This window comes from Mya arenaria, chromosome 11, assembly GCF_026914265.1.
Source record: "Mya arenaria isolate MELC-2E11 chromosome 11, ASM2691426v1".
Lineage (NCBI taxonomy): Eukaryota > Metazoa > Mollusca > Bivalvia > Myida > Myidae > Mya > Mya arenaria.
In genome coordinates this window covers 33,944,313-33,962,155 of record NC_069132.1, presented here as the reverse complement: position 1 = coordinate 33,962,155, position 17,843 = coordinate 33,944,313, and the positions used below count along the sequence as shown (strand labels likewise).

General features: G+C 36.9%; 1 protein-coding gene across 1 annotated transcript in view; it reads right to left on the bottom strand.

The window, feature by feature from the left end:
• Window positions 1-250: 250 nt before the first annotated feature.
• The window catches only part of LOC128207401 (synaptotagmin-17-like), a 78,977-nt gene continuing 61,384 nt past the window's right edge, over window positions 251-17,843 (bottom strand). The window contains exons 5-13 of the mRNA XM_052910289.1: window positions 17,055-17,176; window positions 11,456-11,458; window positions 11,239-11,400; window positions 10,402-10,521; window positions 10,055-10,135; window positions 6,225-6,350; window positions 5,389-5,503; window positions 4,514-4,719; window positions 251-523 (exon numbers count right to left, since the gene is read on the bottom strand). Coding sequence (XP_052766249.1) covers window positions 401-523; window positions 4,514-4,719; window positions 5,389-5,503; window positions 6,225-6,350; window positions 10,055-10,135; window positions 10,402-10,521; window positions 11,239-11,400; window positions 11,456-11,458; window positions 17,055-17,176 — 1,058 coding nt within the window. The 3' untranslated portion in view covers window positions 251-400. The remainder of the gene's footprint in view (window positions 524-4,513; window positions 4,720-5,388; window positions 5,504-6,224; window positions 6,351-10,054; window positions 10,136-10,401; window positions 10,522-11,238; window positions 11,401-11,455; window positions 11,459-17,054; window positions 17,177-17,843) is intronic.

The following is a 17,843-nucleotide window of genomic DNA, read 5'->3' as shown; positions in this document are numbered from 1 at the left end:
CTCCATTTTCTGTAGATTGCCAATATGAACTATAAAAATTGAGTCTTAAATGTTGAATTTAATTTCTTTAAAAGCATTTAATATCCGACCCACTGACAGTCTAAACCTTTTGCTTACTCACGAAAGATGTCATCCAAATGTTCATTTGTCTTTCACAACAGTAAATGACTTGTTTTCGTGTAGTACTTATACAGGGGGAAGTATTTACAATGACCTGTATTATTTATATGTACGCAATGTACGATTTGAAATTGTTTCTTATTCTTAATAAACATTAAAACTGCATATCAGTTATTAAAACTGTACAAGCGACAGGATGTTCAAACCGAAGTTCGCTATGAGATACGATTGGCAGACATTGTCCAGTGGGCGTGTATTGTACGGATGATTGACGTGACGGTCAGGAAGTAATCTTGCTGGTTTTGATGATCGGATGCCAGTAGTCAGTTGGTCTGTGTGGGTGCTCCATGATATCATACCAGTGGTCAAGCTGCTCACCATGGCTATACCAGCCCAGTTCAACCTAAAACAGAAGGCATATTCTAAGCAGGTCCTATCGTTATTGTATTATGCTAAAAAAATTCTTTGCTCTGTTAGATCAATATTATCACAAATATTTTATTGATATGCATATTTTGTCAATAAGATTATACATACGTTTTTAAGAGCAAAAGGAGTACTTGACGGATTACTCAAAATTAATCTCTGTACTCACTTGTTCTTTGAAACGTGAGATTTATATTTATAATCACTTTAAGAAATATAATTTTTAAATTATAAACCTTTAACTACTTTCTAAATACTGCATTAATGGAATATATAAATAACTGATAACAAGGTTGTAACCATGTTGTTCTGTTTGTGTTATGTCTGTGTTGTTTTGTATGTGATATGTCTGTGTTGTTTTGTATGTGGTACGTCTGTATTGTTTTGTATGTGATATGTCTGTGTTGTTTTGTATTCGGTACGTCTGTATTGTTTTGTATGTGATATGTCTGTGTTGTTTTGTATGTGGTACGTCTGTATTGTTTTGTATGTGATATGTCTGTGGTGTTTTGTATGTGGTACGTCTGTGTTGTTTTGTATGTCGTACGTCTGTGTTCTTTTGTATGTGGTACCTCTGTGTTCTTTTGTATGTGGTACCTCTATGTTGTTTTGTATGTGGTACGTCTGTGTGGTTTTGTATGTGGTACGTCTGTGCTGTTTTGTATGTGGTACCTCTGTGTTGTTTTGTATGTGGTACGTCTGTGTGGTTTTGTATGTGGTACGTCTGTGTTGTTTTGTATGTGGTACCTCTGTGTTGTTTTGTATGTGGTACATCTGTGTGGTTTTGTATGTGGTACGTCTGTGCTGTTTTGTATGTGGTACCTCTGTGTTGTTTTGTATGTGGTACGTCTGTGTTGTTTTGTATGTGGTACCTTTGTGTTGTTTTGTATGTGGTACGTCTGTGTGGTTTTGTATGTGGTACCTCTGTGTTGTTTTGTATGTGGTACCTTTGTGTTGTTTTGTATGTGGTACGTCTGTGTGGTTTTGTATGTGGTACCTCTGTGTTGTTTTGTATGTGGTACCTCTGTGTTGTTTTGTATGTGGTACCTCTGTGTTGTTTTGTATGTGGTACGTCTGTGTTGTTTTGTTTGTGAAATGTATGTGTTGTTTTGTATGTGGTACGTCTGTGTTGTTTTGTATGTGATACGTCTGTGTTGATTTTAAGCGATATGTATGTGTTGTTTTGTGTGTGGTACGTCTGTGTTGTGTTGTATTGGATATGTCTGTGTTGTTTTGTATGTGATATGTATTTGTTGTTTGTGTGTGGTACGTCTGTGTTGTGTTGTGTTGTGTTGTATTGGATATGTATGTGTTGTGTTTGTTGCATGTGATATGTCTGTGTTGTATTGTATGTGCTCGTTGTTTTGTATTTGATATTCCTGTTTTTATGTATGTTATAAATTATGTCTGTGCTGTTTTGTACGAGCTTTGTCTCTAAGTGTATGTTTGGCTTTGACTCTGTGCCTTTAAATAGAGTCATCATAATTTGTTTTGGCTAATGTGATTTTCCCTGTAATGTTCATTGTATCATTGGTATGTGCAATGGACCCGCCTTCTCGAAATATGTGGATAAAACAAACCTGGTTGCATCATATTGAACATGATAAAAGTATGGAGTAAACGGCTTCAGAATTTTCTAGTTAAAGATGCACTATTACTCCCAAATAAGATTTACCACAATTAATACGGTTGCTTTAATATTCCAAAACGGGTGAATAAATGTCGAAAACAATGGTTTTTATGAAGGATACCGAGTTTAATTGTAAGAATGAGCAGAAAACACGGTATTTTTACCTTAAGTTACCATAGTAGACCACAGTAATGTTTTTAGCTTTCACCAATCATTTAATATTTTTGCGTTTTTTGTTATTAAATACAGGGTTAAAAACTTGTTACAAATCAGTTTTAAATATTTTCCATTAAAGTATTATTTAGTAAGTAGTTAAAGGTTTATCACTCAAAATTGATATATGTCAAACATGTGTATGTATTGATTTTGAATAAGAGTGTCACTTTAAACGAAATAATACAAAATTGATTTAAGTCCTCCATAACCGAACTAAAGCTATTGTTTTTCTTGCGCACGCAGAGAGTTCTGAAGATGATGAAGATGAAGATGAAGATTGATTAACTCGGCTATCACTCGATCTAAGATTCTGCATTTAAAATATGGGTATGGTTTGAATGAGGCTGGTAAAAGGCTGGTATTGGTAATCAATGAAACTTAAACGGTAATTTAACTTTAAAAATGAGACCTTGAAAATTGCAACGTGGGATGTTCTTTACAAATTTGCTACAGACATAAATTGCAACTAAGATTAAGTTTAGACAACACAGAATTATACACCAAGGATGCAAGAGTGTTCGTAGACTTGTTTAGAAACTATATATTTCAACTTGCCACATGCAGGCGCGTAGCTGCCTTTACGCGAATACGCGGCTGAATCCACATGGTTCTGTTAAAAACAAGAGGGCCATGATGGCCCTAAAACGCTCACCTAAGCAAAGGGCCACAACTCTGCGATAAAGCATTAATAGAAATGTTGCAATTCAAACATATCTTTACCCGTGACGATGCCTTGATTTATATTTGTAAAAGGTCATGCAATTAAGCTTCCTATAAAGTTTCATTGCATTTGGCCTGGTAGTTTCAGAGATTTTTTTTAAAGCAAAAAAAGTAAGTCGGCCATTTTTTTGTTGTTGTTGTTGTTGTTGTTGATCAATTTCAATGACTTGTTTTACTTTTGTAGAGGGTCATGCAATGAAGCTTCCTGTAAGGTTTCAGTGAATTTGGCTTGGTAGTTTCATAGGAGATGTTTTTTATAGCAAAATAGGAAGTTGGCCAGATTGTTGATGTTGTTGATCAATCGCGACCCCTTGTAGTATTTTTGTAGAAGGTTGCCCAAGGAAGCTTCCTATAAATTTCAGAGAATTTGGACTGGTAGTTTCAGAGGAGAACTTGTTTAAAGCAAAACAGGAAGTCAGCCATTTTGTTGTTGTTGTTGTTGTTGTTGTTGTTGATCAATCGTGACCCCTTGTTGTATTTGTGTAGAAGGTCAACCAAGGAAGGTTCCCGTAAAGTTTAATTGAATCTGAACTGGTAGTTTTAGAGGAGATGTTTTTTAAAGCAAAACAGGAAGTTTGCCATTTTGTTGATGTTGTTGATCAATCGTGACCCCTTGTAATATTTTTGAAGAGTGTCACCTGAGGAAACTTATTGCTTCCTGTAAAGTTTCATTGAATTTGGAGTGGTAGTTTCAGAGGAGATGTCTTTTTTAAAGTAAAAGAGGAAGTCAGCCACTTTGCTGTTGTTGCTGGTGTTGTGTTTGTTGATCAATCGTGACCCCTTGATGTATTATTGTAGAGAGTCACCCAAGGAAGCTACCTGTAAAGTTTCATTGAATTAGGACTGGTAGTTTCAGAGGTAATGCTTTTTAAATCAAAACAGGAAGTCGGCCATTTTGTTGTTGTTGTTGTTAATCAATCATGACCCCTTGTTGTAGTTTTGTAGAGGGACACCCAGGGAAAATTTCCTGTGAAGTTTCATTGAATTTAGCCAGGTAGACCCCCTCGTACAATTATGAATCCATGTTAATAGAGGGCTAGCTACGCTCATGACGTGGCAAGCAATATGTTACTTTCTCTTCTATAATCAGGAAAATTTCATGTCCTTTGTTTTATCAGGATTGCGATCAAGGTATTAATTGGATCGATGTTGCACATTTACAACATAACGTAGCTGTGTGATTAAACACATTAGCTTGTCATATCCAGAATTGTTCACGTTTTTGTAAGTCTGGAAATCTTATAGGCCTTGATGTCTGAAAAGCTGACGAATCAATTCATAGATTTAAGACAAGGTCGTTTGTCCCCAAGGAATGGAAAGTAAATTTCCATTTATTGTGGCTAAAATAATGATGACTCATACAAAACTATGGTGTTTTAAATTCACGGAATTTACTGGTACCTGGCCAATCTTTTGAACTCCCATCATCATGTCCTTGTGTATTATATGGAAAACAAACACGTGACCAAGCAGTTTCGGATTCTCTCTGTTTATATCGAACACACAGGCTTGGTTCCAGACCGGATCCTGTGTGTTTTGTCGAACCTTTGTTTTATGTTTGGCTTCTCGGATCCCGTTTATATACATCTCCACCTTGACATACGGATCTGGAAATAATGTAATACAGTGCCAATTTAGTCAAACAATTAAAAACCGTTTTTGTTGATAATAAACTAGTTTTGGTTTTATATTGGTTTCACAAACTGTGTTTTTATTGTGATATTCTCAAATAAAATGAATACCAGGTATATCGTTTGTTTTATCTAATAAGGCGGTTTCGTCTATTCGTTCAATCCGAAAACTAGCCCTCTTTAAAAACAACAACATGGCGGACAGTGATCCAACACGTGTGTTGAAATACCATTTAGTTAGAGCAGGAAAAGGACCATCTGCGATATCATTATTTCAAAGAAATTTAGAAATAATGGCTACATGAAGAAGTGCCATCATGTTGTTGAAGCTGTACACAAAACCATGCATGTGTTACTTCCAGCAAAACAGATTTCCAAACAGCCGTAACCTTTGAACCCAAAACAATACCTAGTTTATCAACAAAAATGCCTTAGTATGATGTACAAGAACATCAATTTTTTCATCGAAAGGTCCCCCACATAATTTACTTTTTAAGCGTGTATCAACTATTACTGTTATCGTTGTGTTTTTAGATTACGATATTTTACATATTTGCGGTCAAAAGTATTACATTAACACACAGACAAACCGCATAATTTAAACACTTTATCAATGGATGAAACAGCCATTGCTGGGATACTCACTGACAGCACCTAACAAGGAGACACGTGGAAGAGTCCTCGCCTCTATCACGTTGAAAACCATTTTCCCGGCTACTGGCTGATAACAACCAGATATATGGATATCACCCTGATGAAGCTGAAAAGCCACAATCCAGATTAAGCCCCTAGTCACTGACCGTTCCAAGGATAATATTTAATATGCAACTTAGGTCAATCTTAGGGTCATACATCATTGACTCGATTCTCTGTACAGTTCGGTTATTTAAATCGAGCAATCCGATTAGCTACATCGTTCTTAGATTCAATTTAGGCCAATATTGAATACCATCCCAACGCAGTAATCCCTTCATTTATAGGTGAAGCTATTTAGATGCGGGTGTGATCTGTGTTTTGTGTATGTGTTTGAGTATGTGGAGCTTATTCGTTTGTGTCTCTAGTTCATTGTCTGTTTGGCCTTTGCCTTGTGACTAAAGACGGTTTATTTTTGGATATTCGAATAGTGGGCTTATCCCTGTAGTTTTCGTTGTATTATATTGAAATAAGAACCCTTATAAATGGTTGATGACAAGACGCTGCATTGTCCTATTTGAATATTTCATATTTTTGTAAGTCAATGAAAAAGCTATGATGAGAAATACTCGAACAAAGAAATGACCTTGTTCTTGGATTCAGCGAAAGATTTTGTTAAACAAAATGACAATGCCCGAGAGTGGACCTTATCAGATGTTAATGTCATGTCAATTAACGATAAGATGACATTTAAAAAGCAGAAAGTCGTATTTAAGATTATTCAAATTTGGTATTATCTCTGTTTGTGATCATTAGGTTTAACGATGTAACATTTTCATATAACTTACCCTATACACACTGTGAGGCATAATGATTAGTTCTATGAGACCATTGTCAAACTTCTCCACATCTTTCAGCTGTACGGACGCCATACCGACCAGATGCCTTCGAGTAATGTGATGGGACGAATACACCTGAGGAAATAATGTGCATTTGATGGTTTTAAACTCGTTGGGGTTTAAAGACAATACATTAATTTCGGCATGTCCAATTTAGTTAAAAGAAGACTAGACATAATTTTGTTGGCATTTACCCAATTAAGGGCACATATTTTGTATAGGAGATTAAAATACATAGAAATTCAAATAAAAGAATAAAGCCCATTTAAGATTCATTGATGACCAAGACCATTCTTTTCTAGCTTGCATTCTATATTTCATTTCTAACCTCCTGATTTATAAACAACTGAATGGACAAGTATGGCAAACTGTGCAATCCTTTCATTTTTTTAATATTCAAAACTTACAGGAACGTAGATTTTCTAAAGTCTTTGGCTTAAAGCCTGTTCAACCACAATGAAATAACGTACGTGTATTGTGTGGTCCTTCGGGATCATTAAACATGGCTTATTAATTTTATGAAAAAGGAAAGCGGCTTAAGTCGAAGCGAAGGGCATTGACAGTGTTGCACTTCACATTGTTCTTAGCCGGCGCAAAGGGAGTTGCCAGTGGTGCACTTATCATTGGTATTAGCCGGTGCAAGGGGAGTTGCCAGTGGTGCACTTATCATTGGTATTAGCCGGTGCAAGGGGAGTTGCCAGTGGTGCACATATCATTGGTATTAGCCGGTGTAAGGGGAGTTGCCAGTGGTGCACTTATCATTGGTATTAGCCGGTGCAAAGGGAGTTGCCAGTGGTGCACTTATCATTGGTATTAGCCGGTGCAAGGGGAGTTGCCAGTGGTGCACTTATCATTGGTATTAGCCGGTGCAAGGGGAGTTGCCAGTGGTGCACTTATCATTGGTATTAGCCGGTGCAAGGGGCGTTTTTAGTGTTGCACTTTTTATTACCCGGTATCAAGTGGTTGGAAGTTTTGTACTAACTATTGTTATCAATACATTTCAGTTTTTTATTCAGAAGAGACTGTTGTTTTCATCATTTAAATGTATTGAGTATGTCACAGGTCTTTCTAAAGTTTAATTTTGTAACATTGTGCTCAGTTTTTGTTGAATTCAATTTAGTTCATTCAATGTAAGAATATTGTTTATTAAAAATCACATGTTTCTTTAAAACAACATGACGATTAAAAAAAACTACACGTTATTTGACGAGCCAACTTAGCTCCATAGTAGCGATAATGCTGTGTTTAGAGTTCTATTATTTTGACTAAAAATGAGCAATTTAGAAGTGTCACATTTCGGGAGCGCCAGACACCTTGTCAGACCAGATACATTAGAACCATTAATCTAAAGGGTAACTTCGTCCTTGATGCTTAATCCAGTAACATCAAGATAAAAAGAGTCATTTATTGTTCATGATAAATTGAAAACAAAAATAAAATAAGAAAGAGTTATCACAACCTTTTTCCTTACTGATCGGTAAATTATACCTACTAAGGTTGATATCCGTAGAAACAAGCTTTTCGGATATTTCAAGCTAAAAAGTTAGTTGAATAAAAATTAGGGATGCAAACGAATGGCAAACTCGATATTCGAATATTCGGTAATTCTTTCGATCGAATATTCGAATATTCGATAACCGAAATACATATTTTATAAGATGTAGTAAAATACCATTAGTATTCGCTAAAGTAATAGCCGGGGTATTTTTATCCCGTAATTTGTTGAAGCCAGTACGTGCGGCGGACCCTGAATTTCCCCAAATGAGTTTTTGAAATTCTCCATTTTCAGGAAGAAATAAGCAATTCATTTCAAACAAACAAACAATAATATCAAATAATTTCAATTCTGCTGCCTTTATATTTGTAAACAATGTGAAGTTAGATAAATTGCTATTCAAATAGTTTTGCGCCAATGGAGGGTCTTTCCGTAGGACGTGCAGCCTTTTTCTGTGATTGACCTCTAAATTGACTTAATATAACTATGGAAACCCCAAACCAACTTGGGAACTAGTAAAATAATAAATCAAAATAATATGTGGATTTGAGGTATGTTATACAGCTTAATTTGCAGCCAAGAAAACACAGTGGTGTTAAAGCCGATTCCTAGCCAGATATTGTAAAAGTAGGGGGACTTTTTATAGTACCCAAGGATAAGTCCCTAAATGACATATGACGCGTGTTTAGTGTATCGTCACATTCACACCTCTGGCATTAGGGGCCAATCGTAGTAAAAACAAGACAAATAAATGTTATAAACCACAACAGTGGTGTAGGTGTTTTTATTCTCTTTATTGAACTTTTTTATTCGAATATTCCAATACCGATTTTGACATTCGAATACCAAACGTTTGATCGAATATTCGAATATTCGAATATTCGTTTGCATCCCTAATAAAAATAAAGAAAATAACCATTGTGATATTAAGTATAAAGACTTTACACCAAGGAATTTAAGTTATTGATAACAAAATAATGTGTTACGCCGATGGCGATGATGATGCCAGACAAAGCGATTCCTGTGTGCGTGTCGTGCTTCGCAGACGACACGAAGACGATGGCGCCTGACAAAGTGATCCCTGTGTGCCTGCTTTGCTTCGCATGCGACACGTGGACGACGACGACGGCAACAATAGTGATCTCTATGTGCTTGCCATGCTTCGCAGGCGACACGAGCACGACGACGCCTGATAAAGTGTTCCCTATTTGCCTGCTATGCTTCACAGGCGACAGGTGGACGGCGACGCCAGACAAAGCGATCCCTTTTTGCCTGCTATGCTTCACAGGCAACACGAGGACGACGTCGACATCTGAAATAGTGATCTCTATGTTCTTGCCATGCTTCGCAGGCGACACGAGGACGACGACGCCTGATATAGTGATCCCTAGTTTCCTGCCATGCTTTGCAGGCGACACGAGCACGTCTACGCCTGATATAGTGATCCCTGTGTGCCTGTTATGCTTCGCAGGCGACACGAGCACGTCTACGCCTGATATAGTGATCCCTGTGTTCCTGGTATGCTTCGCAGGCGACACGAGCACGACGGCGCCTTGCATAGTGATCCCTATTTGCCTGCCATGCTTTGCAGGCGACACGCGGACGACAAAGACCGATATAGTGACCCCTATAGACCTGTCATGCTTCGCAGTGCCTAACATGCTTCGCAGGCGACACGAGCACGATGACGCCTGACATAGTGATCCCTATACGCCTGTCATGCTTTGCAAGCGACACGAGCACGACGACGCCTGGCATAGTGATCCCTCTGTGCCTGTCATGCTTCGCAGGCGTTGCGAGCACGACGACGCCTGGCATACTAATCCCATTGTGCCTGTCATGCTTCGCAGGCGTTGCGAGCACGACGACGCCTGACATACTAATCCCATTGTGCCTGTCATGCTTCGCAGGCGTTGCGAGCACGACGACGCCTGACATACTAATCCCATTGTGCCTGTCATGCTTCGCAGGCGTTGCGAGCACGACGACGCCTGGCATAGTGATCCCTGTGTGCCTGTCATGCTTTGCAGGCGACACGAGCACGACGACGCCTGGCATAATGATTCCTATACGCCTGTCATGCTTCGCAGGCGACACGAGCACGACGACGCCTGAGATAGTGATCCCTATACGCCTGTCATGCTTTGCAGGCGACACGAGCACGACGACGCCTGAGATGGTGATGCCTCTATGCCTGCCATGCTTCGCAGGTGACACGAGCACGACGCCTGACAAAGTAATCCCTATGTGCCTGTTATGTTTCGCAGCGTCAAAAATATTTTACCTGGAATTCAATAGCAGACCCTTCGATTAAGTCGGCTTTGGTTATCTCTGTTATTGAGAATTTCTCCAGGAAAACAGGAGTCTAAAAAGAACAGACAAAAACATTCATACAAAATATTATAGTTGAACCAAACACCAAATCATTTTGACTTACTTTTTTTACATTAACATTTAATATCAACTGTACTTAAGGCAAGCATTTGCATCTTATTCTTACGTCACGAAAATACTGTGATACTAATTATTCTACGTTAAGAAAAAGACCTTAGGTCAAATTAATTTGCCATGTCAAAAATTATTATCAACATAATTGTGTTATGTTTATCAAAAAGGACGACAAACACTTACGCGTGACTTGTTTATCGTTTTTGTTCGGTATTTAAACGTTCTTCCAGGGACGAGGAACGCTTTTACATAAGGATTTACTTCTGTGTTGCTAGGCAAACCGGCAATTCTGAGATCACCTGCCTGAAAGTAACATTCCAAGACGTCATAAAGCTAATTCCAGAAAGCAATCAAAGCAGCAAGACTGCCAATGAAATCCATGGGATTAATCAAATAATATCCGGTCAGTAAATGTCATTCCCGTGCGAATTGGCAAAGAAATGTAATATATTTATAAAATAGCAGGATACATTTTCCATTTAGGCTTTGAGTTTTTTTCCTACTAACCCGATCGACACTATTATTTTTCTTCCGACCTAACACTTGTTTTACCGTATTTTGTTTGTATTTTCCTAAAAATTAGCATTTATTTTGGAGATTCAAAACACGTTAGAATCTGACCATTTTATAACTATTGTTTTACAATTGTGATAAACCCTCTTATGGTTCGGTTTGGTACAGAATACCGGTTCTCAAATAAAAAATAGCAAAAAGTTATGCCTGCCTATCTACCTAATAAGATTTTAATGATAGCGTAAAAAAACAGTTTTACCCTTATGTAAACTTATTGTACTTTAGGAAGAAATGGATTTTTTTAATGGGGAAGAAAATTTAGTTAACATGGTGAATGAAATCTCTTTACTAGGAAGAAGATTAATAGCATTCATTAATTGTCTCTTGAATAATTAGGTTTTGGCTTGTCGTAGAAATAAAGGTCCGTCTAGAGGAATTTTCAGGGACGTATTTAAGAGCCTGTGTCTAACATTGTTTTTTCAATTAAGCATGAAGGAACAGCATTACCTCAATAATGATGACATTTAACGCATTATCAGTAAACTGCAGCTGGACTTTAAGTTTGCCCGTTGGTTGGAGTGGGGCAGTGTATTGCGGGACCATCATCTCCTCGAGGTTTAAATCGCCCATCATCACCGGCGTGTCTGGGAGACCTATACCTGGGGGGCGCTGAAATATAGTACAAAGCCTTATGTATAGTATTAACTAAATTAATCAAACAAACATTCTTACAAATTTCAAACACACGCTTATAGTTGACTCAAACACACACTCGCAAATGACTCAAACAAACACTTGTAAATGACTGAAACACACATTCGTAAATGACTCAAACACACACTCGTAAATGACTCAAACACACACTCGTAAATGACTCAAACAAACACTTGTAAATGACTGAAACACACACTCGTAAATGACTCAAACACACACTCGTAAATGACTCAAACACACACTCGTAAATGACTCAAACACACACTCGTAAATGACTCAAACAAACACTTGTAAATGACTGAAACACACACTCGTAAATGACTCAAACACACACTCGCATATGACTCAAACAAACACTTGTAAATGACCGAAGCACACACTCGTAACTGACTCAAACACACACTCGTAACTGACTCAAACACACACTCGCAAATGACTCAAACAAACACTCGCAAATAACTCAAGCAAACACTTGTAAATGACTGAAGCAAACACTTGTAAATGACCACAATTTAAACTTGTAAATGACCAAAACATACACTTAATGATTAAAACAAACACCCTTAATTGGCTGTAATTCACGTTTGATATTCTGCATGTACAATTACAAAAGTTGATTCTGGTATTGAATTCGCCTAGTTCCTATGCACTATTTATAATATATATAACGGCTTCTATCCTGCGTATTTCGTCTAAAGGCTAGTAAGTTATGCAAAACTAAAATTAATTGTTGGTCTATAACTGTTTATAATTTGAAATCGTGTCCTATTCAAGTGTCGCAGACTGGCTCAAAATAGTATTCCCAAGTTCATTCACATCAGCAAATATTACCAGGCGTCGAAATTACAAACATCTGAACGGACGAATGTGCAGCTTTTAATGTTTATGTATTTGAAATCAAAAGGTTATATGATTTTTATTTCGCCAAAATCGGTTGACAGTTTATAATTGGTATATTGCAACAATCGCTTGACGAATCGATCTACAATGATATTAAATTCACGAAAAAAGCTACGTTGAATCATGGAAGATCGAACATGCATTTGCTGCTGTATGTCATATGCGTGAAGGAGTGGTGTTGGATGTATCACTGGTCCTTTAAACAACTGTAATCTTCACTTGCTTTTGTTATTGGTATATATTTTATATAGAGTCAAAGGCGATCGAATACATTAAAATACAATTTGTATACATGAGTAAAGGAATTAATAGCATATGAGAGCGAAACGTTCAGGAATTCACCACTTGCAGTAAAGTCCATGTGTGTGGCAAAGTTGAATAACTGTTGTTGTTTTTTAAATAAATATACACATCTTCTAGTTTAAAAGGTGCGTGACAAAGTGGTTGCCGTATGCATCATGCTGATGTTAACAGAACGACATATAAGAATGGAATAAGTACAAAGTATTCCTAAGAACTGGATTTGTAAAATTATAACAGCAAAGATGGCTATTGTATTGCGAATGTTGCCAAGCAACAGTGGTCAGAGATTGAAAACTTAATTTATCGCCATTTTCTATATGCGGTTATAGTAGTATACCGTGATTAAGGTTATCAACTTCGTGATGAAAATGTATGATCTTATAGATCCGTTTAAGGTTCTTCCCAATCGCGGAAAAACATACGAAAATCCGTCCTTAGTACGACAGTAAAATATAAAAATACGTATTGTTTGCCTTTATTATATGAGGTCCATTGATTTTTGCGTTGGTGATTAAAACCGTACTATGCCGTATAATGTATGATGTTTCGCTATCTCTGTTTCTTTGAGAATTACAAACTTGGTGGTCCTTTGGTTGCTATGCATGACGAGGGCAATGCTGATTTAATAAACCACTATGGGGTAGGGAACGATATATACAACGAAATATACCAAAAGTTTGTTCGGATATGTCTCCTACGTCCATTTGCAAGTTGTTCCGGCTTTGTTTTTGTGTTTTTTGGCTCATAGAAGATAGCCAAACGAATTTCGATAGGTCCACGAAGATCAAATGTGGGGGTCAGTCGAATAAGGGGCATATTTAGACAATTATAAAAGCTTGTGTAATGTGTACAAAGTTAAATGTGTTACGATCTTGAACGATTTTTTTCCACTAAACCGAGACATTTTTCATTCCGACCCTACATCGTTTTTAGGTCGTGTTGTGTTTTTTGTTCGTAGTTTCCAAAACGTTGTTGGAGTGAATATGTTAGAATTTGACCATTTTATATTCGACACTTCCTACAAAGCGATATACCCTTATATACGTCGGTTTGGAACAGAACCCTGGTTCTTAAAAAATAGAAAAGATATGCATATACCTACCGACTCTAATATTTTTGGAGATATTTGTGGAAACAAATAACTACTTTGACTTTATTGCCAAGGTCACAGTATTTGCACTACGAGGACGATGCCGTGAGACGCAGACGACACCTAAGGCTATGACAATAGCTCGACCTTTTTCTACGAAAACAACTAAAGGCTTGGTGATAATAACAACTAAATTGTATAAATAACAGATTTAACAAGAGCTATCACTGAAAAGGAAAACTACTGCCTTTTGAGTTGACATTATCAGATGGAGAGAAGAACATGAGAATGCAATGCAAATGGATTTTAGGCGGGAACAGTTATGCCCTGAAACGAATTATTAATGTGCTTGTACCTACAATAGTGATAAAAAAAACCATCTTTACCACTAAGGATTTTTTAGGAATTATGAAATGAACGCTTTTATTATGTGACATATATCAACTTCTGAGAAAATATTTTTCCTAGAACATATAAAAAGCCGTTAATTATAGTGCAATTGAGTCACTGAATGCAGGAACCGTTGAGGAAATGTTCAAATCTTGTTCTATGAGCGCATATGTGTTTAGTTTGTGGTCACAAAGCCCGACAAATGGGCTTTCTCCGGGTATATACTTCGGTTTACCCCACAACAAAAGACCAACATCGTGCCAACAACAGTGGCTTATTAAAAGTTATCATAGCTTACTTCACAATCGTTGTAAAATATAAAATGATTAAAATAAATCTTGTTTTATTTTCGCTAAGTTCAGAATTATACCGGAATAGAACTAGTAAACATATTAATTTTGATTGTTCTAATCTTAATCTCATGGCAAATGCATTTTGGTATTCATCTGCGAAAAAGTCCCGTTTAAAGACCATAACTATGTACTGTATACTAGTATAAGTAATATTTTGCGATACATCGCGTATGGTGTAAACGAAGACCTATACGTTAGAAGTCAATCAATATAATAGGCCGGGGTTGAAATACTTACACATAAAGCATATAATTTTCCAACGAACTCACCTACCCGCACACATTTATTTCGGGGTATAAACTTAAGCAATTAATATATTCAAAGCTACTTTGAAACTGAGGCAAATTGTAATGTGTAGTTTAATAACATCTCATAAGTTCTCCGATGTACAATAAAAGACCTTATTTTTATCGCGTCATTGGTAATAATGTTAAATGTTGATGCCTGGTGACCCCATTTTATTTCGGTATCATTTTAAATGTTTTGTTTGTTGATTACCAACATATGAAATCAATGACTGAACGTTTTCTGTAGATACAGTTATTGCGGTAAGTAGTTTTCTTCTTCATTTACACTACAGACCGCGATAATTTGGTCTAAAACCGTGTTGAAAGGCCAATTTAAATACATGGCTAGATTTTCATCCACTTTTTAAATAAGGGCGGGTGACAATTTTTTCTTAAATGACTGTTTCATCGTCGAATATGTGTTTATGCTTTTCCTTATAGCATAAGGGACCATATGCATGTGTTTCTTGACGAACAAAGAACACCATCGTAACAATTTTCCTTTTTCAATTTGAATAATATACGTCGACACTGTAGGTATGAATAAACGCCGTTCCCGGAGAGTACCGGACCGATACGCAAATCGTGGGGTGAATTCGAAAAGGTTCTAAGTGACATTAAATAAAGAAGCAGATAGAACCTTTTCGCTTTCACCCATCGAAATACAGACATTATTATTTGAGCCAATAAACTATAAGGGTCGGCGAAAGAAAAGAGGGGACTGGCGGGGATGATAGTCTAGCAATTAATTTAAAGTTGCCTAACACAGTTTCCTGTATAATAATCACATAATCTTTTTCTACTCATACAACGGTTTCATATACATATATATATAATAACGTATATATTGTTATTCAATATTCCAGGCAAGAAAGATGTACGAACTCGCGATGTGTCAATATCCGACATCAGTATCAAGTTTCCACTTGACCTTTCAAAGAGTTACACATGTCAACGTCTGCGAACCACTATTTCCTTGTTCAAATAATAAATCGTAAAATGGTTATATGAATAAATCAATGCGTGTGAGCATCAAGGAGGAAATGTTCAAATCTTATTTATTTATTTTTTGTGAGTATGTGTTGTTTCGTAATATACGTCAAACACATCAAGTCTCGACTTGACGTTTCAAAGAGTGGCAGATGTCGACGTCTGCGAAATGTGATTTCCTTGTTAACAAAACAAATCGTAAATAGTAGTACACATAAGTCATTGCTTGCTTACATCAAGGAGGAAATGTTCAAATCTTGTTTTTGAAGCTATTTGAATTATTATACTGGTATTCAGTATTAATCTTAATTGGATCTAAGAACGATGAAGCTAATCAAATTACTGGCTATTTATAATTGACCAATAGAGTGAATGAAGTCAATGGTGTAGGACGATAAGATATATTTAAGTTGAATATTGAATACCACCACAGAACTAGTTTCAGAGAAAGTGTTGTGTAAAAGTATCCGCCAACGCAACAAGGTCTACCATACATTTAAAAGAGTGACACTTGCCAACGTCTGCGAAACATTATTTCTTTGCTGAAATAACAAATCGTAAATAGTAGTACAAATAAATTATTGCTTGCGAGCATCAAGGAGTAAATGTTGAAATGTTATTTATTTAATGTGTTTGTGGCTAAGATCAAAATTATTATCAGAGAAAGTGTTTTTTCGTAATATCCAACATCAGTATTAAGTTTCTACTTTACCTCTCAACATCTGCGTGTCCTTGCATGACTGACAAGTCGTAAATAGTAAAACGATTAAGTCATTGCTTGCATGCTTCAAGGACGAAATATTCAAATCCTATTTTTGATGCTAAGATCAGATTTATTACCAGAGCAAGTGTTGTGTCGTGATATACGACAAACGCTTCAAGTTTCTATACTTCACTTTTCTACGTCTGCGAAAAATTATGTCCTTGCATGAATAACAAGTCGCAATTAGTATAACGATTAAGTTACTGCTTCACGCAAGCAAGTGCTGTGTCATAATCTCTGAGAGACACATCAAGTTTCTACTTTACCTTTCGAATAGTGACACATGTCGACGTCTGCGAAACAATATGTCCTTGCATGAATAACAAGTCGTAAATAGTAGTACAAATAAGTCACTGCTTGCACGCGTCAATGAGGAAAAATTTAAATCTTTTTTTTTTGTTACGATCAAAATTATTAAAGTGTTTTGTCATTTTATCCGACACATACATTAAGTTTCTACTCAACCTATAAACACTTTTGAAATAGCAAATAAAACCATGCTTATGTTGAGGAAGGGACAACATGTGGCCTACCAGTTTAGGCTTCTTCCTTTGATAAGGTGGAGCCACGGGATTCGGGGTGTGGTCCAGGGCATTCAGCGAGCTGACGACCAGAGAGGAGAGCGTGACGCGTCTACCGTCCGGTCGACTTCGAGCTGAGCCGACACTGCGTGAAGGAATGGTCTTGTCTTCTATAATACAGTACAACAGTGTGTGCATACCACGTGATAAATTACGTCATATATGCTTCGTCGGAAGGCAAAAAATTGCTTAGAATGAAGACTTAAATCAAACCTAACTTTTCATTTACAAAACCATTTTAAATGAAACAAAGGGCAGTCTATGCCGCCTAAGGAGCCCCGCCTTCGTTTTATTACTGGGGTTTGATAAGGTGATTTGTTTTATCAAACACTTCGACAAACCTGTTTCCAATATAATGTTTTGACAGTGCTCCGTCAGACGGCCGTATTGAGAAAAGGTTTGTCGAAGTGTTTTAAGAAACTAAACTCTCAATCAAACTCTGGCAAAAGACCAAAAACGGGGCTCCGTAAGCGGCATAGACTGCGCTATAATTCATTTAAAATTGTGAGGAAATAGTTATATTTGTTTAAAGTCTTCATTCGAAGCAAATTATTACCTTCCAAGGTAGCATTTATGACGTAATGTAGCACGTGGTATACACACACTTATTACAAGGGTTGTCAGGTTCGACTTACAACAGGGATCAAATACTTAACACTATTATTTCAATGGTACTGTTTATAATTTTTTTAGACTTGGCAATATATAACAATATATGACTTTTACTGCTTCATATCCCAG